Raw genomic sequence first — 13739 nt, forward strand, 5'->3', positions numbered from 1 at the left:
TTTATAATGTTTTGCATGTTCTTTTAGCGAATTTAAGTGTTAATTATATGAATATGGCATGTGAAAAAACAACAAAGACAAATATCAACTCGGTTTCGGCGTAGATTATGTATGTATGTATGTATTCCGGGCTGCGAGTGTGCCACAGCCGTTGAGAGCTAGAGCTCTTACAGTCAAAAACAAAACTGGTATTTGCCTGTTTGTGCTCGTAGCATTCCATCTTCACTGTGAGAGACCCGCGATAAGACATTAGTTGTTGCCGGCTGGTGGTAGTAGGCAGTGTATTAGCCAGGTTATTAAAAGAAAGTCACAAAGCGAAGCGAAATTCGAAAGCAACTACTGAAATTCGAACATACTCGTACTTGGACTAAGTGGTGCAGTGATGATGATGGAAGTTGGTGGATGGCAGTTAGTTGTCTGTAACGGTGCCTAAAAGAAAGTTGCAGTGTGAGTAAACAACGCAAGCGCGCAAATCGACAAACGACATTTTAGTTGAAAACCAACATCATATACGAATAAAGCCACTGAATATGCCGGACGAAGTACCCAGCCATTTGGAAGACGACGAAAAATCATTGTGCTTTCGCGGTCCATGGGCCTGGCTGGTGCTCATACTTGCCTTTTGCCTTGTTATCGGATTGATCATGTGGTTGCTGCGCAAGTGCGTACAGGGACCCTTTTATCGCAAGAAGACCCGCATCGATGGTAAAGTAGTGATTGTGACAGGCTGTAATACGGGCATAGGTAAAGAGACTGCCATGGAGCTGGCACGCAGAGGTGGACGTATTTACATGGCTTGCCGTGACGCTGCGCGTTGTGAGGCCGCACGCTTGGAGATCATTGAACGCACACAAAACCAAAACGTCTTCAATCGCACATTGGACTTGGCCTCATTGTCGTCGGTGCGCCAATTTTCCGAACGCTTTCTAGCAGAGGAACAACGCTTGGACATTCTTATAAATAATGCCGGCATTATGGCCACACCACGCAAGCTCACCGTCGATGGCTTCGAGCAGCAGTTTGGTGTCAATCACTTGGGCCACTTCTTGTTGACAAATTTACTGTTAGAACGCTTAAAGTCTAGTGCTCCCAGTCGCATTGTAGTGGTAAGTTCAGCGGCTTACATCTGCGGACGCATCAACAAAGACGATTTGAACAGTGAGAAGCACTATTCAAAATTCCTGGGTGCTTACTGCCAAAGCAAGTTGGCCAATATACTGTTCACACGAAAGTTGGCTGAAATGCTTAGGAATACTGGCGTAACCGTCAACTGCGTCCATCCCGGTATAGTGCGTACTGAATTGGGTCGCTATAGCATTTCTACGCACTGGTTCAATGCCATTTGGTTCCGCGTATTTGGCTGCTTCGTCAAAACGCCCAAAGCCGGTGCGCAGACAACATTGCGCGTAGCATTAGATCCGGCGCTTGAGAAGTGCAGTGGTGACTTCTACGCAGACTCAACCAGCTTGCCTCTGCTGCCGAAAGCAAAAGACAAAGAGATGGCGGAATGGTTATGGAAAGAGAGCGAAAAGTTAGTCGGCCTTCAAGGAACGCCGAATGCGGTGCAAACAATAGTGGTGGATCAATAAAGCCTCGCCCCAGGAAGGTAGCGCACTATTCCACCGGGTCTTTCGTATTGATTGTATTTACTTAACTTTAAGTCTCTGCATATATAAGTATACACATATTACACATTTGGTTTTTTTTTATAAAGCAACAATAACATTGAGAGTGACAACGCTTTGGTTGAAATGGAATCTGTTTTTTGGTTTAATTTGGGCAATGGTAAATATTTGTTGATGAGGTTTCTTAGTTTTCACTTTCACGATTTGTTGATCAGACGTTGAACTGATTATATTGTAACTTTGTTGGTACCGTGTACCAGTAATATCTATGAGTCTAGACCGCTTGTAGGGTGCAGCCGCTCAGCATTGACCAAGTTCAGCTATAGCAACAGCACTGTTTAGAGCGCTTGCATTCAGAGCCGCTTCCAACGACGTAATATGTTCTTACTTCGTGTATTTATGACTGGTAGACAAATACAACCATATATGCAAGTCTATCTATAGACTGTTTGCTTTTGGCGAGGAAGTTCATGGCGAACCGGTTGCCAGCTTTGACTTACACTGGCACAGGCGCTGCTTGCAGCTGGTATGCCTGGAATACAAAACGGCCACCACAGAAGCTATTTGACAAGTAAACATGTAAGAAGCGACGACTACGCTTTTGGCTTTAGCTGCGACCATGCAGTACGCAGCCTGGTTTGTGCTGCCAGCGGCGCTCAAAACTGCTCTACCTCATAATTGTTACAACGTTCGAAACTGCGTGTGTAAAGTTCTGAAGCCAACCGAGCTCAAAGTTTTTCGAGTGGCTCACAATACCGGTATTTAACGCTGTATCCACTAGTGAGTCGAGCGCATAAAGTCGGCTTTAATGCGTCGCTGTTTACTCGCTACGTTTAACAACAACTGCAGCGGAAGCCCGAGCCGTACTTGTGTGTATTCGAAAGCTGCCCGGAGTAATTGGGCTATCGTTTACCTTTTCCATGCACAGACATACATATGTATGTGTGTATGAACCTTTGTGCTATGGCCTCTGTATATGGGAGCCGCCACTTTCACCGCTGTCGAAAAATATGCTGCAGCTAATATTAAGAGCTTACTGCGCTTGAGCAGCGCGCAAACATTATGTTGACTTGGTTAGCATTTATCAACGAGTGAAGAAAACGCGAATCGCTGCCAGTGGCGGAGATTTGTGCTGGGAAGTCAGTTTAAGCTCGACGCTGAATACGCAAAGTCTCACTTTAAACAAATAAAATAAATCGCTACGGAGCGTACACATACATACATACACAAACAAGCAATAACACACGATCCGATTACAATATGCCAGATAACGAGGATGAGAAACTGTGTTTCTATGGCATTTGGGCACGACTACTGCCTATTCTCCTTATCGGCTTAATCGTTGTGTTGTTGTTGTGGCTGCTGCGCAAATGCATACAGGGTCCGCGTTATCGCAAGGCGAACCGCATTGATGGTAAGGTGGTGATTGTGACCGGCTGCAACACAGGCATCGGCAAGGCAACCGCCTTGGAATTGGCGCGTCGGGGTGGACGTATTTATATGGCGTGTCGCGATGCGGTGCGCTGTGAAGCTGCGCGTCTTGAGATTATAGAGCGCACTGGCAATCAGCATGTCTACAATCGTACTCTGGATCTTGCATCGCTGGCGTCGGTGCGCCAGTTTGCAACGCGTTTTCTAGCCGATGAGCAACGTTTGGATATTTTAGTGAATAATGCGGGTATAATGGCCACGCCGCGCAAACTCACAGCTGACGGCTTTGAACAGCAGTTGGGCGTGAATCATCTGGGCCACTTTCTGCTGACCAATCTACTGCTGGAGCGTCTCAAAGCATCAGCGCCAAGCCGTATTGTAGTCGTCAGCTCAGCCATGTACATTTTCGGGCGCATTAAACGCAATGACCTGAATAGCGAACGCCATTATTCGAGCTTCTTCGGGGCTTACTCGCAAAGTAAGTTGGCAAATGTGTTGTTTACGCGTAAATTAGCGGAACTTTTGCAAGGCACTGGTGTAACAGTGAACTGCTGTCATCCCGGCGTAGTGCGCACTGAATTGGTGCGACATATAAAATTTCCAGGCTTCGGTTTGCTGCATTACCTGGTGCAGTTCTTGTGGAAGTCGCCGGAAGATGGTGCGCAAACACAACTCCGGCTGGCGCTTGATCCAGCCTTAGAGCTGTGCAGTGGTGATTACTATAGCGATTCAATGCGCTGGCCGCTACTACCGTGGGCAAAGAACAAAGACACAGCCGATTGGCTATGGACGGAGAGCGAGAAACTGGTGGGGCTCAGCGAGAGCGCGAAGCACAACGAAATGGAAGTGGTGACAGTGAATGGCTCATAGGCTTGGTGGTTCAAAAACTGCATTATAAATAGGTATAGGGCTTATGATTTTTATATATGTATGTTTGTATGTAAGCGAACTATCGGTATGGCGAACGTAATAAAAGTTTCTCAAAAACATTAACACAAAATTTGCGAGTTTTTAAAGTAGTGCGTGGGCAACTCTTCTGTTCGGTGCGCAATGATTTTTGCAAACTGAAGTATAAACAGAGGATCGACGTCATAGCCAGCGAGTATAATGAGTAAGTGCGAGATCTGTAGCTCTCATTTTGCAAACCTGATCTTTGCTTATTCTGCTTTTCTCTTGGCAGCTAGCGCACATTTTTATTTATAGGTCCAAAATTTGCAATAATGCCTCCAGTATACGCGTCATTTGCATATATGTATAAACATATGTGTGTACGTACATGTGTGTATGTATTTTGTTTATATATTTTCATGCTGTTTGTTTACATTTCGCTCTGCCAAACTCTTCTCTATTTTTATATCTTTTGTGTAGATTTGTGTACAGTAAATAAATATAATATAATACAGTCAACGCTATAGGAAATGCTTAATTTATGCAGATTCTTGCGCTGAGTCAGCGATAACACTGCAAAATAATTGATTTCCATCAGTGGAACTGCGCGCACGATTTGCATTACTTTTCATTAGCTCATATTCAATCCTCCTGTCATAAATCAATATACGATGTACATATGTATGTATGTATGTACATACTTATATATGCCCACTAGAGGGCTGGGAGTCGGACCTTTCGTGTGATTCAATTAACCACCTACGAGTGCCAAGATATAACGGTATCGCATGCACTTTCCACCCACCGGCCATTTATTATTCACGATGCTCGGTTGTGTCATACCAGTTGGCGAACAACTAATCGTCTATTTATTTATATTATGTCCACTAAGCTGTCGGCAATCGACCTTATTGCAGCACTCAACGCCACTTATCTCATATGCGCTCCATCAACAGCTGCAAATGTGCATACCGAGTGACAGGTGGGAGTAGAGATCACTGCAAAAATTATACACCCTAATAACAGATTATTTTCAGACGTTTTGATTTATGCACAGCGCTTGGGCATAAAAGAGGAAGTCGGAAAATTTTTGCGCGTAAAATCGGAAAGTAGTACGTAATAGTAAATAATGCGAGGGTGTAATATGCGATGTCCAATTAGAACAAAGCAAAAGCTTCAGGAGATTAGTTTCTCATTTTTGGACATATTTTGATACAAATTGATTTCACATCTATCCACCTCTATAAGAACGCGTTAGTTTTTTGAATACTGCTGGTACGATGAGGATTGCCGTATCGCAGCGGAGAGAAACCAGATTGCCTACCTCGCAACGTTACAATCGACCACAACACGTGCGGGATCGGATATACATACATATATCGAAAGTTGAAGCATTTGCAGACAAAAAAAGAGAGAGACCGAAACGCGAGAGTAGGAATAGCTTGACAAGCTGACTGACAGTGGTAATGCTCGAAAATTCTACGAAAAGATGCGGCGACTAATAGAAGGTTTCAAGACCGGAGCATACTCTTGTAGAACCCCCAGAGGTCATTTAGTGACTGATGCCCAGGGCGTGCTAAAATTATGGAGCACTGGAACACTTCTCCAGCCTACTAAATGGCAGTGAAAGTTTAACGCCAGGAGAAGGCGAACCGGATTCGCCAATCGAAGACGATGGAGCAGACGATCCATTGCCCAACCACGAAGAAGTTCGAATAGAAATTGCCTGTCTAATGAACTTTAAAGTGGTGGGGCCGATAGATTACTGCCCAATGCACAAAAAGGGTGACCCCACAATCTGCGCCAACTACCGTGGGATAAGCCTCCTCAACATCACGTACATATAAGCTTCTATCGACCGTCTTGTGTGAAAGATTAAAGCCCACCGTCAACAAACTGATTGCACCTTATCAGTGTGACTTTAAATCTCGAAAATCAACAACCGACCAGATATTCACCATGCGCCAAATTTTGGAAAAGACTCTTGAGCGGAAAATCGACACACACCACCTCTTCGTCCATTTCAAAGCTGCTTTTGACAGCACGAAAAGGAGCTGCATTTTGAGACGCGTGTTTTCGAGACATTTATGGTCCTTTGCGCGTTGGCCACGGCGAATATCGCATTCGATGGAAAGATGAGCTGTATGAGATATACGACGGCATTGACACAGTTCAGCGAATTAAAAGACAGCGGCTGCGCTGGCTAGGATATGTTGTCCGAATGGACGAAAACACTTCAACTCTGAAAGTAGAGAAGGAGGAAGACCTCCACTCAAAGACGAGGTGGCGAAGAACCTGGCTTTGCTTGGAATTGCCAATTTGTGGCACGTTACAAAAGAAGAAACGACTGGCGCGCTGTTGTTAACTCGCCTATAATCATGCGGTATCTACGCCAGTAAAGAAGTATGTATGTATGCACATATGTACTTATTCTTACCAACCAAAAATAAGAGAAGAGTTATTATTTTTATATTTTTAATTGCGTACTATTTTTAGTCGCATTCCGTTGCATTTTTATTTGCATATAATTGTCAGTTTCAGCTTTAATTTTTATTGTGGAAAGCAAAGGCTTTGACTGCCTGCATTTCATTCATTTATTTGCCTAATTGAGTTATAAAATCTTAGCGCCGATAAAAAGCTTGCGCGCACTGTAAAAATTATATTTTCATATGTAAATAAAAAGCATGTATGTAATACATACATAAATACGTGTGTATGGATGTATGTATGTATGCGTGAATTCAGCAAGTATGAAACCGCGGTTTTATTAATTTTACCTTGGTTCAATTCGTTTGTACTTTGTCTCGCAATGGACGTTTGCTTTGTTCACTGGGCGAATTCGCCCAACACACACGCGTTTAGATACCATTATTAATTACAAATGTACCTACATACACACATATATACATATGTACATATGGAAACGTAGTTCATGCGATTCAAAACATACAAATTAAATAAAAAAAACGTCTCCGCACAAACAGTGACACCATCTGCGTTGGAATTTTTGCTCGCCTGCAATTTAATAAACTACAAAGCGATAATTTCATTCTGTATTAACCCGCTAAGCGGCAGTGCGCTGTTTCAGAACACGCATCAAATTTGCAAGGCCGACTCAATTACCTGCCGTCTTTGAGACGATAGTTCCATACGATAGACTCGCTAGCCAGATCTGCGAGCTACTATGTTCTAGAAAGTTCAAATTAAGACAGCTACGAGACTCTGTTAACAGACGCGCATGCAAAGGCACTATAATACATACAGGTACATACGTTTGTATGTATAGCTGTAGCTTTACGGATTCCAACCCCTGCTGGGTGTTGTTGCAAAAACTTTCCATAACTTTCGATCCAACAGTTTGTTGTTTCTTAGGGGTAGTTTAACAACTCCGAAAATCTGGCATGTGTAAACAGTTTTTTGTATGTTTTCTTGCTGGGTTGCCACAGCAACGAAGGGGTTAATACACCCAGCGCAAATTGCACTGAAACCGAATGGAAAATTCCACTGCTTATAATACGTTTTGTTTAGCTATAGTTCTGTGCTGTTTTCGCTCTGCTTTTTGCCATTGTGCGGCCATATGAACACCTCAGCCAACAAGCGATTTTAGTATTTCCCATTTTTGTTGAGTGCACTGCGGGCAGTGCAGTAAAAGCAAAATAGCAATTTCGTGCAACGGCGAATAGAATAACGGCTACAATAACAAAAGCAAAAAGGTGGAAAAATATAGAGCTGAACGAGGCATTTCAACATTCTGTCACACTGTAAATATATGTATGTACCTATGTAGTAAGTACATGTGCTCATGTGTATGTATGTATGTTTGCTTATATATACCTACATACATATACAGTAAATTCCAGGTAAAAATATGCAGTTCGTACCCTCTGCCTCTACACATTGTATATGCATACCATATACATTTGTAGGTATATACATATGTACATATGTATGTATGTATGGCGTACACATAATTCTTACATACACACATATAACAGTATTTATTTCTGAATGAAATTAGTTGCATATGTGCAAATGTACTTAAGTATGTATGTATGTATAGTAAGTATATTATATAGCATTTATTGTTATAAGGAATATGTATCTCAAAGAAAAGTGTTGCAAGGCATGTACATTTACATACATATGTTTGTAGTACATCGTCTGCCTTAATGTCGCGCAACTTGCCCTCTTAAGAAGCAGCAACAGTTTAAGAACGCAAAAATTTAAATGAGTGAGCGAAAACATATAAAAATTATAAACGAATGCACATACATACATACACACATACATATGTATTTCTAAGTGATTTACGTGTCAAATAGAGGCTGGTCGCGCCAAATGCAGCTAAAAATAGCTATCGTAACGGATGGCGTATGGAATTTGTACTTTTATGTCTGCAAATGCATGCAAATAAAGCTGTAAATGTTTGTATGTATACACATCGATATGAATATTTCACATAAAAATGATTTTGTTACCAAATAAAACAATGACTATTAATTTTGCAAACTTGGCAAATGTCTATACATACGTATACGTATGTATATCTACAAATATACACATGTACATTGAAAATGTGGAGGCAGGCATCTTGCAAACGTGACCGTTGTCACAACATTTGCCTATTGAATCTCATTACAAACTTACATAATTGAATGTTTTATCTACATATATAAATACATATACATAAGTATATATAAATTTATATATATACTTATGTATGTGCGAAATACAACAGTAAATAAAGTAATAAATTAAGAAATGAAACATCAAATTTCTAGTGATGACTTCACGAACAATTAAAACTAATTGTAAATTCATATGCCATACTTTCTCATACAAAACAAAGTTTTACACAATTTTGTGAAATGCCAATATACTTGCATGTATGTATGTATGTATAAAGTTTCCACTCAGAATCACTCATACGCCCCATAAACTTCACGGTGCACTCAAGAACAGCGCTATGTGATTATTTTACATTAATTGTAAGCATTTTGCATGAATATTTGTACATTGTGCGAAAAATTATCTACTTATCTACATATGTAATAGTCTTCACCCTACCATTTTCCGTCTAAAATAACTGTTTTTGCACTTTTCAATGAATTAACGTTCAATAAAATGAAAACTCAAATTAAAGATTGCCGTTCAATTGGCGGCATTAAAGTCGGTTTGAACACGCAATTTCCACATGACATTCATTATTAGATAGATGACTCGCAAGTGTTCGACCATTATTGGACCATTATGGGCGGCTTATATGCATGCATATGGCACAACAATTACGGTTAAGTGCTGTGCGTCGTTAGAGTTGGCCAATATTTATTGTGATTGACGTTGTGCCCAGCCGACAATGCGTGAGCTTAATATACGTACATATGTATGTATGTACATATGTATGTATGTACATATGCATAAAACAAAAAAAAAAATGTAAATGACATTAACAGCGCTAACATTAATTTTACTCTATTAAACTTTTGGTTGTCGAAAATTCGGAACGGTAATCACCGTTTCCTAATAAAAAAGGATTGAGAACCCAAATACATAAGAAATATTTAGACATTAAGCTCATACTTCATAACATACAAAAGCACAAAATGGTGATGTACCTTCATACTTATATGGTGGTGTAAGAGGGAGGGTACCTGACCTCTCCTTATAGTATATTAAATGGTCATTATTATGCATTAATTCCATATGTATACACTTACATATACTTTAGTTAAAGATAAGCAAAATTTTGTATATACATACATAGATATGTACTTATATTTTTTTTATTTGTATCATTCCAGCGAGTATGACGACAATTGACACTTTAATTCAGAGAAAATATGTAAGTATATACATATGTATATACATGCATAAGTATATGTACATATAGGGGTGATGAATTGACGCATTCAGCTGAATATTACTTGAAATTGAAAATAGTCATATTCGCACTTATTTATACCCTACAAATATATGTACATAAAAATAAATAAAATAAATTTAAATCAATTTGAACTATATACATATGTTTGTATGTATGTATATTATTAATTTTTTTAGACTATTTTTGTCAAGAATATTTTTTTCAATTATTGCGTTCGAAGCTGTGAAAATTTTTTTTTTTGTACATATGGTGATTTGCATATTATTTCTTCGATTTCTATAGGTCAGTCTTGAGTCATACAAAACACAGGGAAAGATGCTGTTTTAATTATAACTAAACCGCGGCTTTCTTTGTATGCATGTGACCAGCGTGAGAAATACTCATGTAAATGCAAACTCATGTACGCATACATGTGATATAGAACAAATTTTGCCTGTCCTTCCCTCACGGAACTAACCCAATCACTTAATCATCAATTGTCAAGTGTATATACATACGAAATATTTATTTTATTACGGCGACAGTTTGAACAAACCACTTGACAATTGATGATTAATTAGATGAGCACATAAACATACAAACATGTATGCATGTGTTGGTGTATTCGCATTGTCTAGTTAAAACCAGTTAATATTTGCTCCAATTTCATGGAAGTCAACTTAACGTAATTACAATCTGTTAAGTAGTTGTAAATATACCACATACTTAATTTATACCGGCGTACACACCTTTTAAACATATACTTACGCACATAGTACATATGCAAGTATGTATGTATGCGCGTAACTGCACGTGCATATTTGCAAGTTCACCATATGCCTGCAATTGACTCTTGTGAAATTCAGAGCTGTGAAATCGCGGGATCTGGGAATGCATCCATTGGAAGAAGGTAAATAAGAGAAAAGTGCGCACAAACACACATTTATGTATATTTAAATGCATGTGTAAACAACCAACAGCACCGTTACGAAAGCAGTGTTTATATGAAATGTAATGGAAGTTACATGAATATTTTTAATTGATATTCAATTTGCTTAATTTTTACTGTTAAATTAATTGCTTGCATTTCTGCTGCTCAATTAAAGTTATAAAACATTTGAATGTACGTTTAAAAGAAAAAATGTATATGTATATGTGAGTATGTATACCGTGAACAAAGAATTATTGTTATAACTATATCATATGCATAGTTTAACTTATTATAATAAGAAATAAACGATAAAGGTAAATAACAATAATACATGTAAATTAATCAATTTTTTTTTTAATTTGAAAAGTGTTAATTCAAATTTAAAAATGTTGTGTACCAGTGCGGGGTTTGCGTTTTCTATAAAAAATGTTATAGGTAACCCTGTTAGTGCTAAGCAAGAAACTGATACATGCAACCCTGCTCAGCACAATGCTGCCAACTTTTGCTGAAATCAACTCAGCACTTTGGCAAGTCTGTCCACCATTTTGACTGAATGTTGCCACAATCGAATTTTCGTGTCAAATACCTTCGGTAGTGCAAAAGGTTCGGGAAAAAAATCAACTCGGTGAAAAAGTGTTGACTAACTACAGCGAAAAAGACGCGAAACGTTGAAACTCTATTAATTTTTTTTTGCAATATGAACCCAAAGCGAGCCAAATTCACAACACTGACTTCAACGGTTAAAGAGGAAGTGGTTCCGGTACTGATTCATGATCCCAATGCTCCAGATGGTGCGCAATATGCATATGCGACATTTACCTCTGCGGAAGAATCTGAATCTGCGGTTGAATCATTGTCTGGAACACATGAAACGATTGTAAGCACACAAGAAGTGATAATTGATGAACATGGACGTGCTGTAACCATTCAGCAGCTAGTCGATAATCATTCTGTCGAAGAGGTGGAGACCGTGGAAGAAAACGATGGCACACATACCATTTTACATATTGTACCTTCATCGCCAATTCCCGAAGAGACGGGAACTGAAAGCGGTGGAGATGGTGATGCCAGCCTTAGCCCAACTGATTCGATGGGCAACCGTTCTAAGACTTTTTATTGCCCAAATTGTGGCAATTGCTACAGTGCTGCTGGGTCATTAAAACTACATATGCGCGCTTGTATGAAGCAGCGTGAAGAGGTTCCGCCAGAACAAAGAAAATGTGAAATATGCAATAAGGTATTCAATTCAGTTTCGTATTTAAAAGAGCATATGATGCGACACACAGGGGAAGGCCCAAGACGATGTACTCGGTGTTATAGAAAATTTATTGACGAGGGTAAATGGAAAGCGCATATGGAGAGCCATAAACAACAAGATAAACTAGACGCGGAAGCTCAGGCTTTAGCTGAACAGCATGGAGGGAAAAAGATAGTGGTTAAAGAGTTCACATGCTCATTTTGTTCACAAAACTTTACGGTGGTATTCGAAGAAGGCCAAGTAAAACGGCGTTACGCCTGTGATGAGTGCCGTGAGAAGTATTCCAATGCGGAACAATTAAAACAGCACAAACAAATGTTAGGAGAGAAGCGCGATTTCCATTGCGAACGTTGTGGGCGCAAATTTGTATTTGAGGGTTTCTTGCAGAGACATCTTCCAACTTGTGATGGTACAATTAAACGACGACGGGACATGAAGTAATAACTGCATGTGATTTACGTCTACGCATAATCTCACAAAAATAATGTCAAAGCTACGCTACACTATTTAGATCTACGAATTAATAAGTTTTTTTCCGTACCTTATGTTATTTGTAACTTGTTTATTTCATTTGCTAGATGATACTTTGTAAATATGTCATTTAAACCGTTGAATATATCTGGAGGCAACGTTCGACGGACAGTTCCAGCTTTAGATTTGAAATGCGTCCTCCGTTCTTGAATAACTTTTTTTTTTTAATTCTATGACACGTAAATTTTTGAATTAATAAAGAAATCCATATTAAAATAAAGCTGATTTACTTTTATTTATTGGCTAATCCATTCCAATTTCGAAGATTTATATCGATTTTTACCGAATGGCGTTAAAAATAAAGAGTGAAAAAGTGCTTAAGACCACAATTTCAGATGGGCGCGCTTGGCGTAGGATTTATAATCGGTATGAGCATAGAATTCCTTGAATAGGGGAGTTACAAGGGTATCTTTAGGAAGGGTCTTGTAGACGGGCTCACCATACCAAGTACCAACCTTAAAGAGTAAACGTTTAGAACTGAAGTGATACAATGTTACAACATCTTACCTCCCAACCGGGCACATTTGCCATTAATTTGGCTTCTTCGTCGCGATTACGGCGCAGTTGCTTCAGAAATTCACGATCTCGTTCTGCTATAAGCAAGGGATATATGACATTTTGGGCAGAACGATTTTCTATCTCTTCACGATGAATTTGCTTGGCAGTCAAATAGTACACATACATTCCTGCGGCTGTAACAACCGCGTATCCGGCCAGCATTTGAAAGCCTGCATTATCAAAACAAATTAATAGAATAACAACAATTGATGTGTTACGTAGGTTTCTTTGTACTCACCTGTGAAATAACTCTTGGCTGGAACACGCAGATATGGAATTTTCTTATAGCCACCCGGTGGGGGCATATCCTGCTTTCTAGTGGCACTAGCTGCAGCCGACATTTTACTATCTTCCTTACCTATTAATTATAATGGAAAATTAATAGTTCTTGACAATTTAATTTTAATTTTTTCTTACGCTTATGCTTAAAGAAGTGGGAAAATTTCTCTGATTGTCAAATGTCAGATTTGACGGCTAAGCTTGCATAACAGCAGAAATGCCAACCTAACTGAACTGTCAATTACAGAAATATCAGCTGTTTGCCGGAAATGCATATAAAGTCATTAGGATGTTGCGTTTAAATAACTTTTTTATTTTAAATAATTTTAAAGACTATAATTAGGAATATCATACAAAATAGTTTTACTGAATTTA

At 39.3% G+C, this 13739-nt stretch overlaps 4 protein-coding genes and 1 long non-coding RNA gene across 5 annotated transcripts; 4 read left to right on the plus strand and 1 right to left on the minus strand.

Moving 5' to 3' along the window:
* The first annotated feature begins 115 nt into the window (after window positions 1–115).
* Window positions 116–1731, plus strand: LOC105230376 (retinol dehydrogenase 12-like). Its single transcript, XM_049456052.1, has one exon. It carries the CDS (start codon window positions 531–533, stop codon window positions 1587–1589), a length of 1059 nt encoding a protein of 352 aa, XP_049312009.1. The 5' UTR covers window positions 116–530; the 3' UTR covers window positions 1590–1731.
* A 147-nt stretch (window positions 1732–1878) lies between these two features.
* Window positions 1879–4056, plus strand: LOC105230377 (retinol dehydrogenase 12). The gene has a single exon (XM_011211112.4). It carries the CDS (start codon window positions 2886–2888, stop codon window positions 3924–3926), a length of 1041 nt encoding a protein of 346 aa, XP_011209414.1. The 5' UTR covers window positions 1879–2885; the 3' UTR covers window positions 3927–4056.
* Window positions 4057–6370: 2314 nt separating this feature from the next.
* On the plus strand, window positions 6371–10406 carry LOC115066458 (uncharacterized). Its single transcript, XR_007422713.1, has 3 exons — window positions 6371–7715; window positions 9746–9786; window positions 10111–10406. It is a non-coding gene; the product is annotated as an uncharacterized LOC115066458 (long non-coding RNA).
* An 863-nt stretch (window positions 10407–11269) lies between these two features.
* On the plus strand, window positions 11270–12697 carry LOC105230378 (zinc finger protein 225). The gene has a single exon (XM_011211113.4). The coding sequence runs from the start codon at window positions 11436–11438 to the stop codon at window positions 12435–12437; it is 1002 nt and encodes a 333-aa protein (XP_011209415.1). The 5' UTR covers window positions 11270–11435; the 3' UTR covers window positions 12438–12697.
* Window positions 12698–12757: 60 nt separating this feature from the next.
* Window positions 12758–13621, minus strand: LOC105230379 (NADH dehydrogenase [ubiquinone] 1 alpha subcomplex subunit 13). Its single transcript, XM_011211114.3, has 4 exons — window positions 13503–13621; window positions 13324–13443; window positions 13035–13255; window positions 12758–12982 (listed from the first exon to the last, which is right to left on the minus strand). Exons 2-4 carry the CDS (start codon window positions 13424–13426, stop codon window positions 12845–12847), a joined length of 462 nt encoding a protein of 153 aa, XP_011209416.2. The 5' UTR covers window positions 13427–13443; window positions 13503–13621; the 3' UTR covers window positions 12758–12844.
* Window positions 13622–13739: the final 118 nt, after the last annotated feature.

The sequence above is a fragment of the Bactrocera dorsalis genome, chromosome 4, assembly GCF_023373825.1.
Source record: "Bactrocera dorsalis isolate Fly_Bdor chromosome 4, ASM2337382v1, whole genome shotgun sequence".
In the NCBI taxonomy this organism is placed as follows: Eukaryota; Metazoa; Arthropoda; class Insecta; order Diptera; family Tephritidae; genus Bactrocera; species Bactrocera dorsalis.